At 41.0% G+C, this 14,823-nt stretch overlaps 1 protein-coding gene across 1 annotated transcript in view; it reads right to left on the bottom strand.

The window, feature by feature from the left end:
* The window catches only part of TRA2A (transformer 2 alpha homolog), a 52,153-nt gene that overhangs the window by 13,395 nt on the left and 23,935 nt on the right, over positions 1 to 14,823 (bottom strand). The window contains 1 exon segment of the mRNA XM_073333721.1: positions 1,761 to 1,949. Within this exon segment, the coding sequence (XP_073189822.1) occupies positions 1,761 to 1,949 (189 nt within the window).

Raw genomic sequence — 14,823 nt, 5'->3', positions numbered from 1 at the left:
TCTGCTTCCAGTTACTTCAGCCGAACTGGCGAACAAGAGGGAGCATGGTCTAGTACTGTGGATATGAACTGTTCCCATTGAGGATCCAACCATCAATCACACTTCTTCCTGCAATCCAAAATCCCACAAAACTTTGTGGCCAGAAAGAAGTGCAAATATGGGCACCACAAGAAGAAACTGGGCCTCACTTTGGAGACTGGGGGCAATGTGTTGAGTAAGGTGCTGATAATAACGATGATTTCCCCCATTCCCCAACCTCCTTCCATCCAACTGTTTCAAGTTATTGTGGAATAACAAAGTGAAGTAACTGCAAGAAAAAGAAAGGAAGCTTCTCTTTTCCTCACTCCTAAAAGCTACAGCCTCTGGTAGCTTTCTTCCTATCTCCCATTCCTCTCCCATGAGTGCTTAACAAAAAACATTAATAAACTGATCTTCTACACCCATGAGCTATTCTCCATTTTACAATCAAGAAACTTAACCTGCAAATTACTCATCTGTAGTTACACAAGAAATCGGTGGCAGAACCAGGAACTGAACCAAGATCTCTCAAGTCTCAGTCCAACATTAACTGCTAACCCACCCTTCCTCTTAATCAAAATGCCTTCTACGTTAGCAAAGGAAGTTTTCTGTTTCTCAGCCCCTGGAGTGCAATCAATTGGGTAGCTACCCCGTCATGACCCACTGGTGGGGAGAGTAGGGGAGGTGTCACATCCCAGCATTTGAGAAACTAGTTTAAAGGAAGCAGCATTGACTGCACACTTGAAACTGCTGATGTGGTGTCTATTGTTCTTCATTTTGACAGAGCATTGTTTAGAAAAACTGGAGATACAGTATCTTTAATTGAGGTGGCCTCACAGCCACTAGAAATTTCAATATAATTTCATATCTCGGAAGAAGTAACAATACACCTCTTTTTAAAAGAGACACTACTTTTCTAGGGTGTTCTGTACCCCTCGTGCAAAAATCAATTTAGATTCTTGGTTTCCATTCTTTCCTCCTCAACTGACCATATCATGGATGGAGAATGATCACTCCCAGGAGCAAGGTATGTCTTAAGTGTTTTGCATTGATTAGTAACCCACTGACCAATAAAGGCACATACTGACAAGTCAAAGTAAGCTTTCCAAATCTTGTTCCTTAAAACAATGGTGACAGACAAAAGCTTAAGACTATGAGGGAAAACAGTGGTATCTCACAATTCTGACAGATAAGAGACTGCTCAGGGGAAGAGAGAAGTGACTTTTTAAAGGTAGATGTTTAAAAAGTTTAATAGTTTAAAAAATCCATGCCCTCTAAAGATTTTATTTCCTTTTTGTAACAGATGTAGTGAGGCAAAACAGGGCTTGCATTAGTGAGTAGTTATGGTTGTGTTAATGGATGTATAATGATTTTACTTTACAACTGTCAAGCCCAATAATGTTTGCAAATTAAATCCCATTGCTTAAACAGTATACTGGTATATAAAATTACAGTATTTTATAAACACTAAACCATTACTTCTCATGAATTTGACCAATGTACTATTTAAATGGCGATTTTCAGCATTTATGAGATTCACAAAATACAATGCATCCGATGAAGTGAGCTGTAGCTCACGAAACCTTCTGCTCAAATAGATTTGTTAGTCTCAGGTGCCACAAGTACTCCTTTTCTTCTTATAAAATACATTTAAATTCTTTAATTTATAAAAATATCTGTAAAGATTTTTACAAATCTGTAATAAGAATCAACTACAGTCAAGAGCAACAACATTAATTTACCTCTTTAGAATCGTCTATTCTCTCAAAATAAACAAAAGCGAATCCTCTTGATCGTCCAGTCCGCTGATCATAAACCACATTGACGCCACTCAAAGGTCCGTAACGGGAAAAGACTTCACGCAAGTCTCGCTCAGTGGTATACAAACTGAGGCCAAACACTCCAAGGCATGTGTTAGGATCTGGATTAGCCTGTTAAAACAAAAGTTCAAAATATATTCCATTAAAATGCTATTACTATCATATCCGCCAACTACTATTTGTTTTCCTGGTTATTCAAAGCTTAGCATTTCAACCTTAATAAACTAAAAGATATTTTCAAAAATCAAACTTTTTTTGATAAAATCTATTACAGCAAATTAAATATTGGCAAACAATGCTGAATTCACAGTACTGGAAACCGAAGCCCTTTGTTCACCTACAGAACAAGTACAATGTAGACGCCTACTCCAGAAGCTTTCCGATAGCTGCCCCTAGCTGATATGCTACTGGCCTGATTTGGAAGGACAGACACTAGTGGTAAGAGTAGCACTACTCTCCATTGAGATTCCATCCTTGACCTCTCTGCAGAGACTGGAATGTCATTTAACACTCTATTCATGGATATTTAGCATAGGGATGTCTGAATTCCTAATTTATCTTTTGCTAGATATGGACATCTCAACTATTACTATATCTGTAATCTCCCCCAAAGACTGAATATTTCTGTCACTTTCCCCCATAATAGTTCTATGTCTGTAAATAAAAGGCTCAATTTAGGTTTGTAAGGTGCATCTCTCTAAATTGTCCTATCCCTCTAAACTGACCAAGATCACAAACTCATCTTATCTAGATAGTATAGATGTGCACTATTTTAAGGGACCTTGGCACTCCAGAGCCAGCAGGACTAGAGTTCTGCAGCAAGATGCCAGGATTCTTACATGGTAGACTGGAAATTCTTTGGCACCTCCATTTCAGTTGCACTTTACTACTTTTACTTAACCTACTTTTTTAAAATATAAAATTGAACCATACAATCAGTACAGTACTTCCTTTTATTACATTTATTTTATGTTGTCTCCACATTTTCATTTTTTGATATGCTGGATATTTTAGTTTTAATACAATCCATTGTAGAAACTGTTTAGAAACTTTTGGAGCTGTCGAAGCACTTTAAGACTGTAGGATTAATTGCAGTAGCTGAATGTTTCAACTACAATGATCAGCAGTGAAAGTTAATAAGACTGAAATTTAATCAATCATTTTTAGATAGGACAATGATATGAATGGAGCAGTTCACACTTTTCAGAACTATGGTTTCAGATTTTCTATCCACAAGAAGTACACTGGTTTACAGGTAATTTTCTTCACAGCTCCAGGGATCAGGAACACCCCTCCTCCCATACACACACTTTGGAGCATAATTCCACAGCCATGAAATAATTCACTGACATTTTCAGTGACTACTAACTTGATGCAAGTCACTGATTTACATAAAAAAGTGTAATTTCATTCCTTAATTCCCTAAGGGATCCCACATCTCTACAATTGGCATGAACCTCTTATTCATGTCAGTTATTCTAAAAGTAATACTGTTTGTGACAATGTGTGGGACCTGTGCAATTTGAAATGAGGTTTCCATTCTGTGTAAGGCATAAATACACATTAAATTTAAAAATCAAGCATCTGTATGATAATTTTGTTCTTGTCATTGTTAGAATTTAAAATTACTAACTGAAATTTTAGTGAGAAAATTTGTTTGTACCTTCAATTGGTTTACTTTATTCAACAATGTCAAATGCACAATCAGTTTGAATTATTTCTTTGTGTAAATCTTATACAGTAAAAGAGAATGTTTAAAAAGAAAATGCAATTGTACATGCCATAAAAACTGACAGGGGATTCCTGGACAGACATGGGTTCCAAAACTACTACTATAATGACCAGATCACAAATTTATGGTGTTTCTTTAAGCACTGCTCCTGACTAAACCATTTTCTAGCTGGTTTTCACACTTGTTTATAATTTACACAGCTTAAAGTTTTCCGTGTCTGAGTGTAAGCTCATTTACAATATTATATCGCAATGTTTATAATTCATGGTGAGAACTGATACAGACACGGACTTAAAAGCCAGAACGGACCATTGTAATCATCTAATCTGACCTCCTGAACATTTCAGACCACAGAATCTCTCACACTCACTCCTGTAATAAGCTCATAAACCTCTGAGTTACTGACGTCCTCAGATCTTCATTTAAAGATTTCAGTTTCAGGGAATCCAACATTTACTCTAGTTCAAATTAATTAGTGAGTGACCCATGCCCCATGCTGCAGATGAAGGCTAAAAAACCTGTCACTCTCACCTGGGGAAAAATTCCTTCCCTACCTCAAATATGGCAACTGCTTAGGCTCTGAGGATGTCAGCAAGACCCAACAGCCAGACACCTGGGAAAGAATTCTCTGTAGTAACTCAGAACCCTTCCCAGCTAGTGTCCCATCTCAGACTGTTGGGGATAATTGGTACTAGGAATAGTGGATGGGCCACTGCAGGCTATCATTATACCATCCCCTCCGTCAACCTATTAAACTCAGTCTTGAAACAAGTTAGGAAATTAGACAAAAGTTTCTAGCCATCAGAGGAGTGAAGTTCTGGAACAGCCTTCCAAGGGGAGTAGTGGAGGTGACCAGGATGGTGATAGTGACTGTGAAATGCTCAGGGAGATTAAAGAGGCTATTAAAATATAAAACTCAGTAATAATGGGGGATTTCAACTATCCCCATATTGACTGAGTACATGTCACCTCAGGACAGGATGCAGAGATAAAGTTTCAGAGTAGCAGCCGTGTTCATCTGTATTTGCAAAAAGAAAAGGAGTACTTGTGGCACCTTAGAGACTAACCAATTTATTTGAGCATAAGCTTTCATGAGCTACAGTATCCAATGAAGTACTCCTTTTCTTTTTGAGAGATAAAGTTTGATACCTTGAATCGGGGTGGGCAAACTCTTCAGCCCAAGGGCCACATCTGGGTATAGAAATTGTATGACGGGCTATGAATGCTCACAAAATTGGGGGTTGGGATGCAGGAAGGGGTGAGGGCTCTGGGGTGGGGCGAGAAATGAGGAGTTCAGGGGGCGAGAGGAGGTTCTGGGCTGGGGAAAGCCGTTGGGGTGCAGGCTCTGGCTGGGGGTGCGGGCTCTGGGGTGCAGGAGGGTGCTCTGGGCTGGAACCCAGGGGTTTGGAGGGTGGGTCGAGGATCAGGGCTGAGGAGGGAATTGGGGCTCAAGAGGGGGTCAGGGGTGCAGGCTCCAGGTGGCGCTTACCTGAAGCAGCTCCTGGAAGCAGTGACATGTCCCCTCTCCAGCTCTTAAGCAGAAGTGTGACCAGGTGGCTCTGCGTGCTGCCCCGTCTGCAGGCGCTGCCTCTGCAGCTCCCATTGGCTGCGGTTGCTGACCAATGGGAGCTGTAAGGGCAGCACCTGGGGCAGGGGCAGCATGCGGAGCCCGCAGCTGCCCCTCTGCATAGGAGCTGGAGTGGGGGACATGCTGCAGCTTCCAGGAGCCGTGCAGAGGCACACATGGAGCGGGGCAAGCCCTGAACCCTACTCTGCGGCAGAAAAACACAAGAGCCCAACACTGTAGCATTTAATTTCAGAAAGGGGTACTACACAAAAATGAGGAGGTTAGTTAAACGGAAATTAAAAAGGTACAGCACCAAAAATAAAATCCCTGCAAGCTGCATGGAAACTTTATAAAGACACCATAGAGGCTCAACTTAAATTTATACCCCAAATTAAAAAACGTAGTAAGAGAACCAGAAAAGAGCCACCATAGCTAAACAACAAAGTAAAAGAAGCAGTGAGAGGCAAAAAGGTATCCTTTAAAAAGCAGAAGTTAAATCCTAGTGAGGAAAATAGAAAGGAGCATAAACTCTGGCAAATTTTTAAATTATATTTAAAAATATAATTACGAAGGCCAAAAAAGAATTTGAAGAACAGCTACCCAAAGACTCAAAAAGTAATAGCAAAAATTTAGTATATCAGAAGCAGGAAACCTGCTAAACAACCAGTGGGGCCATTGAACTATCGAGATGCTAAAGGAGCACTCAAGGACAATAAGGCCATTGCAGAAAAACTAAATAAATTCTTTGCATCAGTCTTCACTGCTGAGGATGTGAGGGAGATGCCCAAACCTGAGCCATTCTTTTTAGGTGACAAATCTGAGGAACTGTCCCAGAATGAGTGTCATTAGAGGTGGTTTTGGAACAAACTGATAAACTAAAACAGCAGTAAGTCACCAGGACCAGATGGTATTCACCCAAGAGTGCTGAAGGAACTCAAATGTGAAACTGCAGAACTATTAACTGTAGTCTGTAAACCTATCATTTAAATCAGCTTCTGTACCAAATGACTGGAGGATAGGTAATGTGACACCAATTTTCAAAAAGGGCTCCAGAGGTTATCCTGGCAACTACAGGCCGATAAGCTTGACTTCACTACAGGGCAAACTGGTTGAAACTATAGTAAAGAACAAAATTGTCAGACACATAGATGAACATAACTTGTTAGGGAAGAGTCAACATATTTTTTGTAAAAGGAAATCATGCCTCAGCAATCTACTAGAATTCTTTGAGGAGCTCAACAAGCATGTGGTCAAGGGAAATCTAATGGATGTAGTATACTGAGATTTTCAGAAAGCCTTTGACAAGGTCCCTCACCAAAGGCTCTTAAGCAAAGTAAACTGTCATGGGATTAAGAGGGAAGATCCGCTTATGTATTGGTAACTGGTTAAAAGATAGGAAACAAAGACTAGGAATAAATTATCAGTTTTCGGAACGGAGAGAGGGAAACAGTGGTGTCCCCCAGGGGTCTGTACTGGGACCAGTCCTAGTCAACATATTTATAAATGATCTGGAAAAAAGGGTAAACAGTGAGGTGGCAAAATTTGCAGAGGATACAAAACTACTCAAGATAGTTAAATCCCAGGCAGACTGCAAAGAGCTACAAAAGGATCTCTCAAAACTGGGTGACTGGGCAACAAAATGGCACATGAAATTCCATGTTAATAAATGAAAAGTAATGCACATTGGAAAACATAATCCCAACTATACATATAAAATGATGGGGTCTAAATTAGCTTTTACCACTCAAGAAAGATCTTGGAGTCATTGTGGATAGTTTTCTGAAAACATCCACTCAATATGCAGTGGCCGTCAAAAAAGCAAACAACGTTGAGAATCATTAAGAAGGGATAGATAAAAATATAGAAAATATAGAAAATATCATATTGCCTCTACAGAAATCCATTGTACGCCCACATCTTGAATATTGCATGCAGGTGTGGTCGCCCCATCTAAAAAAAAGATGGATTGGAATTGGAAAAGGTTCAGAAAAGGGCAACAAAAATTATTAGGGATATGGAATGGCTGCCGTATGAGAGATTAATAAGACTGGGACTTTTCAGCTTGGAAAAGAGACAACTAAGGGGGGATATGATGAGGTCTATAAAATCATGACTGGCGTGGAGAAAGTGTTATTTACTCCTCATAACACAAACTAGGGGTCACCAAATGAGATTAATAGGCATCATGTTTAAAACAAACAAAAGGAAAAAATTCTTCATACAACGCACAGTCAACCTGTGGATCTCTTTGCCAGAGGATGTTGTGAAGGCCAAGACTGTAACAGGGTTAAAAAAAAAACCAAAACAAAAACAAAACAAAACAAAACACTAGATAAGTTCATGGAAGATAGGCCCATCAATGGCTATTAGCCAGAATGGGCAGGGATGGTATCCCTAGCTTCTGTTTGCCAGAAGCTGGGAATGGGTGACAGGGAATGGATCAGTTGATGATGACCTGTTCTGTTCATTCCCTCTGGGGCACCTGGCATTGGCCACAGTCGGAAGACAGGATACTGGGCTATACGGACCTTTGGTCTGACCCAGTATATCTGTTCTTATGTTCTTTTTGTTTACAAAAACTGGTTATCTTCTCAAAGAAAGATCAGGTTAGTCTGGCATCACTTATTTGTAAAACCATGTTGTAATTTTATCCCAATTTCCATTTACCTCTATGTCTTTAATTACTTTTTCAAAATTTGTTTGAACACCTTGCATTCATCTGAGGTCAAACCAACAGGCCTGTAGTTTCCCAAGTCCCACCCCCACCCCCCTTCTTAAATATAGGCACTCTATCTGTAATTCTCCAGTCACATGGTATGACACCCAAGCCTACGGATTCATTAAAAATCCTTGCTATTGGCTAGCAATTTCATGAGCCAGTTCCTGTAATATTCTTGGATGGAGATTACCCAGGCCCCTCGATTTGATCTCCTTAAGCTGTTTTGAGTTTGGCCTCCCCGTACAACGTGGTAGTTTCTACTTCCATATCCTTGCTCCTATCAGCAACCCTACCACTGCCCCCAAGCACCTCATTATCCTTATTAAAAACTGAGGCAAAGTATTTGTTTAGGTGTTGGGCCATACTTATTTTAATCTCCAGCATGTCCTCAGTGTTTAGCAGTCCCACCTTCCTTCCTTGTTTTCTTTTTGTTTATATGGCTAAAGAACCTTTTACTATTGGTTTTAATTTCCTTTGTAAGGCCCAGGTCTGCTTGACTTTTGGCACTTCTCACTTCATCACTATGCTTTCTGACCTACATTGGTGGGTCAAGGAAAATTGTTTATTCTCTCAAATATACAAATAAATAGGAAATCAAGTCTATTCAAAGTATTTAAAAGGGGAGATGATGAAATGTTTAGATCTATCCATAAAGTTAAACAGAAGAAAAAAAATGTGTAAAAAATGCACAATGCCACGTACTATTACAGGAGGAACTGGTGGTCATCTCTATATTTAGGCTTCCTTACGCTTTCCATTATATCAGATTCTTATAACTCTTTTTCCAGAAGCTTTAACACCTACATTGTTCACAGCAGGCTTTTGCAATTTGACAACTGAAAAGCCCTTCGGTAGAAACACGTCTTTAATCCCATGAAATTCCTTTTAGATTTAAGCAGCGTTATAAACAGTTAAATAATTTCCCTTCTTTCACTAGCATTCCTCAGGAAAATTCTGTCTGCATGCCAAAATATTAACAGAACACAGACATTCTAATGAATCAGGCTGCTACAGCACACGACGTACACTTCTATCCTGACATAACGCAGTCCTCAGGAGCCAAAAAATCTTACCACGTTATAGGTGAAACCGCATTATATCAGACATGCTTTGGCCTCGAGCATTTCTTTTATTAATGGTCACTTCCCATCCCCTGACTGATCCCTCTGAACCCCCAACCCATCCAACACCCCCCCCCCGACTGCCCTGACCCCTATCCACACTCCCGCCCCCGACAGACCCCTACCCCCCGGACTCCCACGCCCTATCCAATGCCCCCTTTCCCAGTCCCCTGACCGCCCCGCCCCCCAGAACCATCCAACCCCCCCCCCCCCCCAAGACCCTCTGCCCCTTATCCAACCCCTCGGCCCCAGCCCAGCACCCTAACACGACACTCAGAGCAGCATGTCAGAGCCAGACACACTGACGCGCTGATCCGCCAGAACGCACAGCCCCACTCCGCAGAGCGCTGCTTTACTGCACTATATCGGGGTAGAGGTGTATTAGAAACACCTGGGCCCTACCAGAGCAACCTAGTAGTGCTGTTTAGGGAAGCAGCTTGACCAAGCCCCCTAATTCTCCAACCACATGGGTAGAGCCCTACAAATCTGTGGATATCCACAGACGATGTTTGCAGATTGGACACGGATAAAATTTTATATCCATGCACAGCTCTACACATAGGACTCTGAGGCCATGATCTGGGTCTCTCCCCATCTCCCTGCCCTTGGGGGCATCATATGAGACAAGAACTCCCTCAGCTCCAAGGGCAGTTGGGAAGAGAGTAGAGACAATCAGACCAGGATCCCCCATCTACCTCACTGACTCTGCACATGGCACCTGTAGCCCACTCCTGCTTTGGGATAACAGTCTTCTGCTGATGCCAGTTAATATGGTCAGTTCTTAAGTGGTAGAAATTTTGCTGCACTGCTGAGGGGTTGAGGTCTCAAACTTTCTTGATTATCCATGATGGTGATTGTTACAGCCGTACAACCTGCTTTATATTTTTCTCTTTAACAAACCTAGCGAAGTGCAATACAAATAACTGCTTCAAAAGAAAACTGTTTAGGTTACAAAACCAAGAATGCAAAAGTTAAGAAGGTCCAGATTTATAGTTGCCTGTGCAATCTTAATTCTGCAACTTTGTGCACACGCATTTTGACAATCTTTAATCACATTTTCCACCCCCCAAAGACACCTACCTCATTTAGTCCACAGATTGTATGCACAAGGGGGAAGAATTTAGGTTGCATGGACAACTGTGAATCTGACATTCCCCAACTTTCAAGTTATTTGCTTTGTAACCTAAATAACTAAGGGTAGGTTTTTTAAAATGTAATTTCCTTCAGTGTTTGTTAACATACTTTTAAACCTTAAACAACCTTTTTTAATGCATTTTTGTATATATGCGTAGAATGCATACACTACTCATAAGTGTGAGTGCCTAAAAAATTGCCACTCAAGTAAAACACATACTCATGTTGTACACATGTTCTAGGCTGAATTTTATACCGAAAATGTTGTATTGTGCAGAATAAATGAAATGGGCATATCGCCATATCCGAAATGCTTTCCTCATTTGAACCTTCTAAAATATTTTAAGGTAGCAAGGGGGTCAATAGCCACTTTTGATATGGAGAAATGTATTGTCTTATTTTGGACTGAAGTTAGCTACCATGGTTACATAAACTAGTGTATTTCCCAAGTTGAGCAATTTAGACTGCTTATTGATAACTCCAACAATAATGTAAAGAACATGTAATCAGGCAAACTGAAGGCAAATGAAATTTTGTTCCACCTTACATGCTGACTTTCAGTGTAGCACTAGTCTGGAATTTGAAGCTGCTATGTTTTTTTACACCACAGATTGCTAGATGCTAGCTAAAAGCCTAAAAACCATTTGACACCACCCCAAAGCCCTAGCTGAAGTTTCAAAAGTGTGAAACATCTAATTTAAAAAACAAACAGAACTCTGAAAAATACCACTAAATAATGGCTAATCAACAGGGGCGTCATGATAAATAGGTCTTTCTGATTCAGTAGGATTTATTTCTGCTGTAATACGTGGTCACTGTATGGAATCGGTTGAGAACCAATGCAGATGACTGGATAAACCAACAGAGGTTTATACCAGGATGGGACTACCAGAGAGATTGTCTCCTTTGCAAAAGGTAATTTACATGACATGACAAAAAAAATGGAGGTTATGTAGGAGCAGGATTTTATAATTGTACTATAAGAATAGAGGTACTAATGTATGTCTTGATTTCATTTTACCAGCTACACCATTTGAATAGCAGAAAGGAATGACCCTCTGGGACATTGGTAGAAATGCATCTGACAGACTGCCAGTGTCTGTACTGATGTTAAGGCAGGGACAGACCAGAACAATCCTTATGACTGATTATGGTCACCCTTTTGTTTTAGGATAAGTTATGATGTCTACTAGGATTTCCTATATTTTACAAATTATGCACTCTAGTTAAATGTACTCTACATTTCTTTGTTTTAAGGTTTAGTAAGTAAGAGACAGGATCTTGTATTGTGTCTATGTTAAGGAGATCCAAAATAAACTGACACTATTGGTATTCTCAAAGGTCTCTGTAAAAGACTGTTTGTGTGAATGAGGAATGTATGCATCAGGAAAAGATAAGGTGTGAAGGCCATTGTTATAGCCAGATGGTCATGGAAGAAGAAGTGAAGAGACTTAACGGACACCAGAGAATCATCAACATACATCCATAATGAAGGAAGGGCAGACTGACGACCCTGAGATGAAGGCTGGATCAGAACCAGGACAGGAGGACCCTCTCGGAGGTGTATTGGAATGTTTACATCAATTAAGGAGTAACCCAGTCACAAACTGACACAGCAAAATCCACAGACTTCAGAGAAAAAAAAAGACGGTAAGAACAGGGTGCTTGGCCATGGAACTTTGGGTTCGTCTTGCCACACTCCAGGAGCATCGGCTCACGACCGACAGAGCCCTACTCCCCTCTGCGACCAATCTGGCTGGCCACTAGATTGATCCAGACTCTGGACTGGTAACTATAAACATCAACTGGCAGGAGTGTGTGTGTGAGAGAGAGAGATTGAAAAGCATATGCTAACTCCTGTATTCTCAATAAATGCGGTGTTCTGCCTTCTCCCCTATAAAGATCCCGTGTGCTACTTATAACAGTTAGAGCTGCTCATCAGACTGGAATCTGGACTATGTCTAGTAATGTACCAAGTGAACCAGGGTAGGCAGAGATAGGAGAACTAGGTATTGTGCCTGAGACCATGGGTAAGCAAAGGCCAGACTTCAAACAGGCTCAACGGGGAACAGTTTGGTAGGAATATTCTTTGCTGTTTTCAACAACCTTGTGACTTGGGAGAAACCCATTATGAGTACCCAAATGCCCATCAGGACAGACAGATAATCCCTGGAAGCCTTAAGATCAGCCCTTTAAGCCTCCTTGGGAGACAGAGCCAGAAACTAGGGACAGATAGGGAAGTATTATTACCATGATACAAGCCACTGGTGAAATCTCATCTGGAATAGCATGTGCAATTCTGGTCTCCCATGTTTAAGAAAGATTAATTCAAACTGGAACAGGTGCAAAGAAGGGCTACTGGGATGATCAGAAGAATGGAAAATCTACCTTATGAGAGGAGAATCACAGAGCGTGGCTTGTTTAACCTAGCAAAACAAAGGCTGAGGGGAGAGATGACTGCTCTCTATAAATGCATCAGAGGGAAAATACCAGGGAGGGAGAGGTCTTTAAGTTAAGTGCCAGTATTGACAAGAACAAATGGATGTAAACTGGCCATCAACAAGTTTAGGCTTGAAACTAGACAAAGGTTTCCAACCATCAAAGAGAAGAGAAGTTCTGGAACAGCCTTCCAAGGGGAATAGTGTGGCAAAACAACTAAATTGTTTCAAGACTGAGCTTGATAAACTGACGGAGGGGATGGTATGATGAGACAGCCAACAATGGCATGCAGCCCATCTGTGACAGCAACTATCTCCAACGGCTGGTGATGGGACACTAGATGGGGAGGGCTCTGAGTTACTACAGAGAATTCTTTCCCAGGTGTCTGGCTGGTGGGTCATGCTGACATGCTCAGGGTCTAACTGATCATCATATTTGGGATCAGGAAGGAATCTACCCCCAGGTGACATTGGGTTTTTCACTCTCCTCTGTGGCATGGGACTTGGGACACTTCCTGGTTTAAACTAGAGCAAATGGTGGATTCTTTGTAACTTGGAAGTCTTCAACTCACGATTTGAGGACTTCAGTAATTCATCCAGAAGTTATGGGCCTATTACAGGAGTGGGTGGTTGCAGTTCTGCAGCCTGTGATGTGCAGGTCTGACGAGATGATCATGATGGTCCCGTCTGGCTTTGAAATCTGTGAACTTCTCTCTCAATCTGATACTAATAATAGGAGTGGGGGGGGGGGGAGAAGGAGAAAGGGGGAAGGGTGTTTTGTGGTAGGATGGTTGTAGAGGCCTTTGAATTTATCAAGGTGGAAACTACCTTGCCTGACAAAGCCTAGCAAGCCAGAGATTCTCTTTTGCAATCCAGATATTTAAACAGCTTTTCTAGTACCTTTTCTGGTAGTCAACACATGGAGGCTTTGACTCAAGACTAGGAAGGACATCTATTCTCCAACAGGATCATCCTGATCATTTCTACCAAATTGGGGGTGATCAGAATCAGAGCCACTGAATTCAGTTTCCTCAGGACCCAACAGATCAGAGAAAAAAGGTATACATTAGATGAACTTCCTAAAGGATCAGAAGTACGTGAGTTGTCCTTTATAGTAAGTGGATAGCTGGACAGCGTTGGTATTCTTAGTAGTCACAAATACATTTGCAGGAAGAGCTCCTTTCAGCTTTCATTCCCCCTGGCAGTAAAGACTTAAGTCATCCATTTTAATCAGATTAAGCTTGCTGACTCAGTAAATCATCTCGCGGAATACCAAACAGCATATTGCCCAGCCCATCAGGATCACAGGTTCTTGTTGTCATCAGACTTGTGGGACTCTCTTGGTCTTGAAGGAGGGTCAAGATCCTGTGGGCAAGCTTGCCGCAGAATCAATCAGGCATACTCCAGTCACTATAGTGCCCCATGTTTCATTTGGATCTTGCTTCTGCTGCCATAGCTACAGAAGTGCTGAAGTAAGAGTGCCTGACTCACTAAACTAACTGTCAACTGGAGCTGACAGACAGAGGACTACTGATAGGAAGGGCTCTGATGTGGGCTAAAAGCCTATATGGGAGGTAGAGCTACTTGCAACAATGTAAAGAGCAGCACCTCAGATTTCAGACTGGCAGATTTCTTCCAGAAACTAAAGTAAGTCAGACAGGTACTGATTACTCTTGATCATGGATCAAAGTGACACACCAAAATGTATGATAAAAAATAAATCTTATCCAATTCACATTTACACCAATGCCTGATATTCCCCAGAAATTTTTGTATACTTTGCCTTTTTGTTATTTCCTTTGATCCAGAATGGCTTCACTACTTTATTTAATGTTTCAATATAGTTTTGTCTTGCTCAAGTCTGAGTAATTTGAACAAGGATGCCAACTCCTCCTTTGGAAGATTATTGCATCAATTGCATGTTTAAGCATTTTTTCCCCTGAAGTTCAGCCTAACTGGCTCCATTTCACTCCATAATTTCCAGTTATTCCTCCCTGTACCATTAAGCAATTTCTTCTTTATCCTTGACACCCTTAATTATTTGTGTTTGTTACAGCATGGCTTTAGTAGTTTTTTTAGCTTAATAAATATTTCTTCTAGCTTTTCTTCATGGGCAAGTCCCTCTATACATACTGCTATCTGTACTGCCCTTCTGTAAATCTCCTATTTGCACATAGTATCCCAAAGATGGCTCAACCATTGCTATTACCTTTCTAACGTGCGAAACAGACAGCTAGATATAACAATAACTATGCCACTGTATCACATTGCAAA

Source organism: Lepidochelys kempii, chromosome 2 (assembly GCF_965140265.1).
Source record: "Lepidochelys kempii isolate rLepKem1 chromosome 2, rLepKem1.hap2, whole genome shotgun sequence".
Lineage (NCBI taxonomy): Eukaryota > Metazoa > Chordata > Testudines > Cheloniidae > Lepidochelys > Lepidochelys kempii.
Note: the sequence above shows the minus strand (reverse complement) of the source record. Positions and strands in the feature narration are given on the sequence as shown.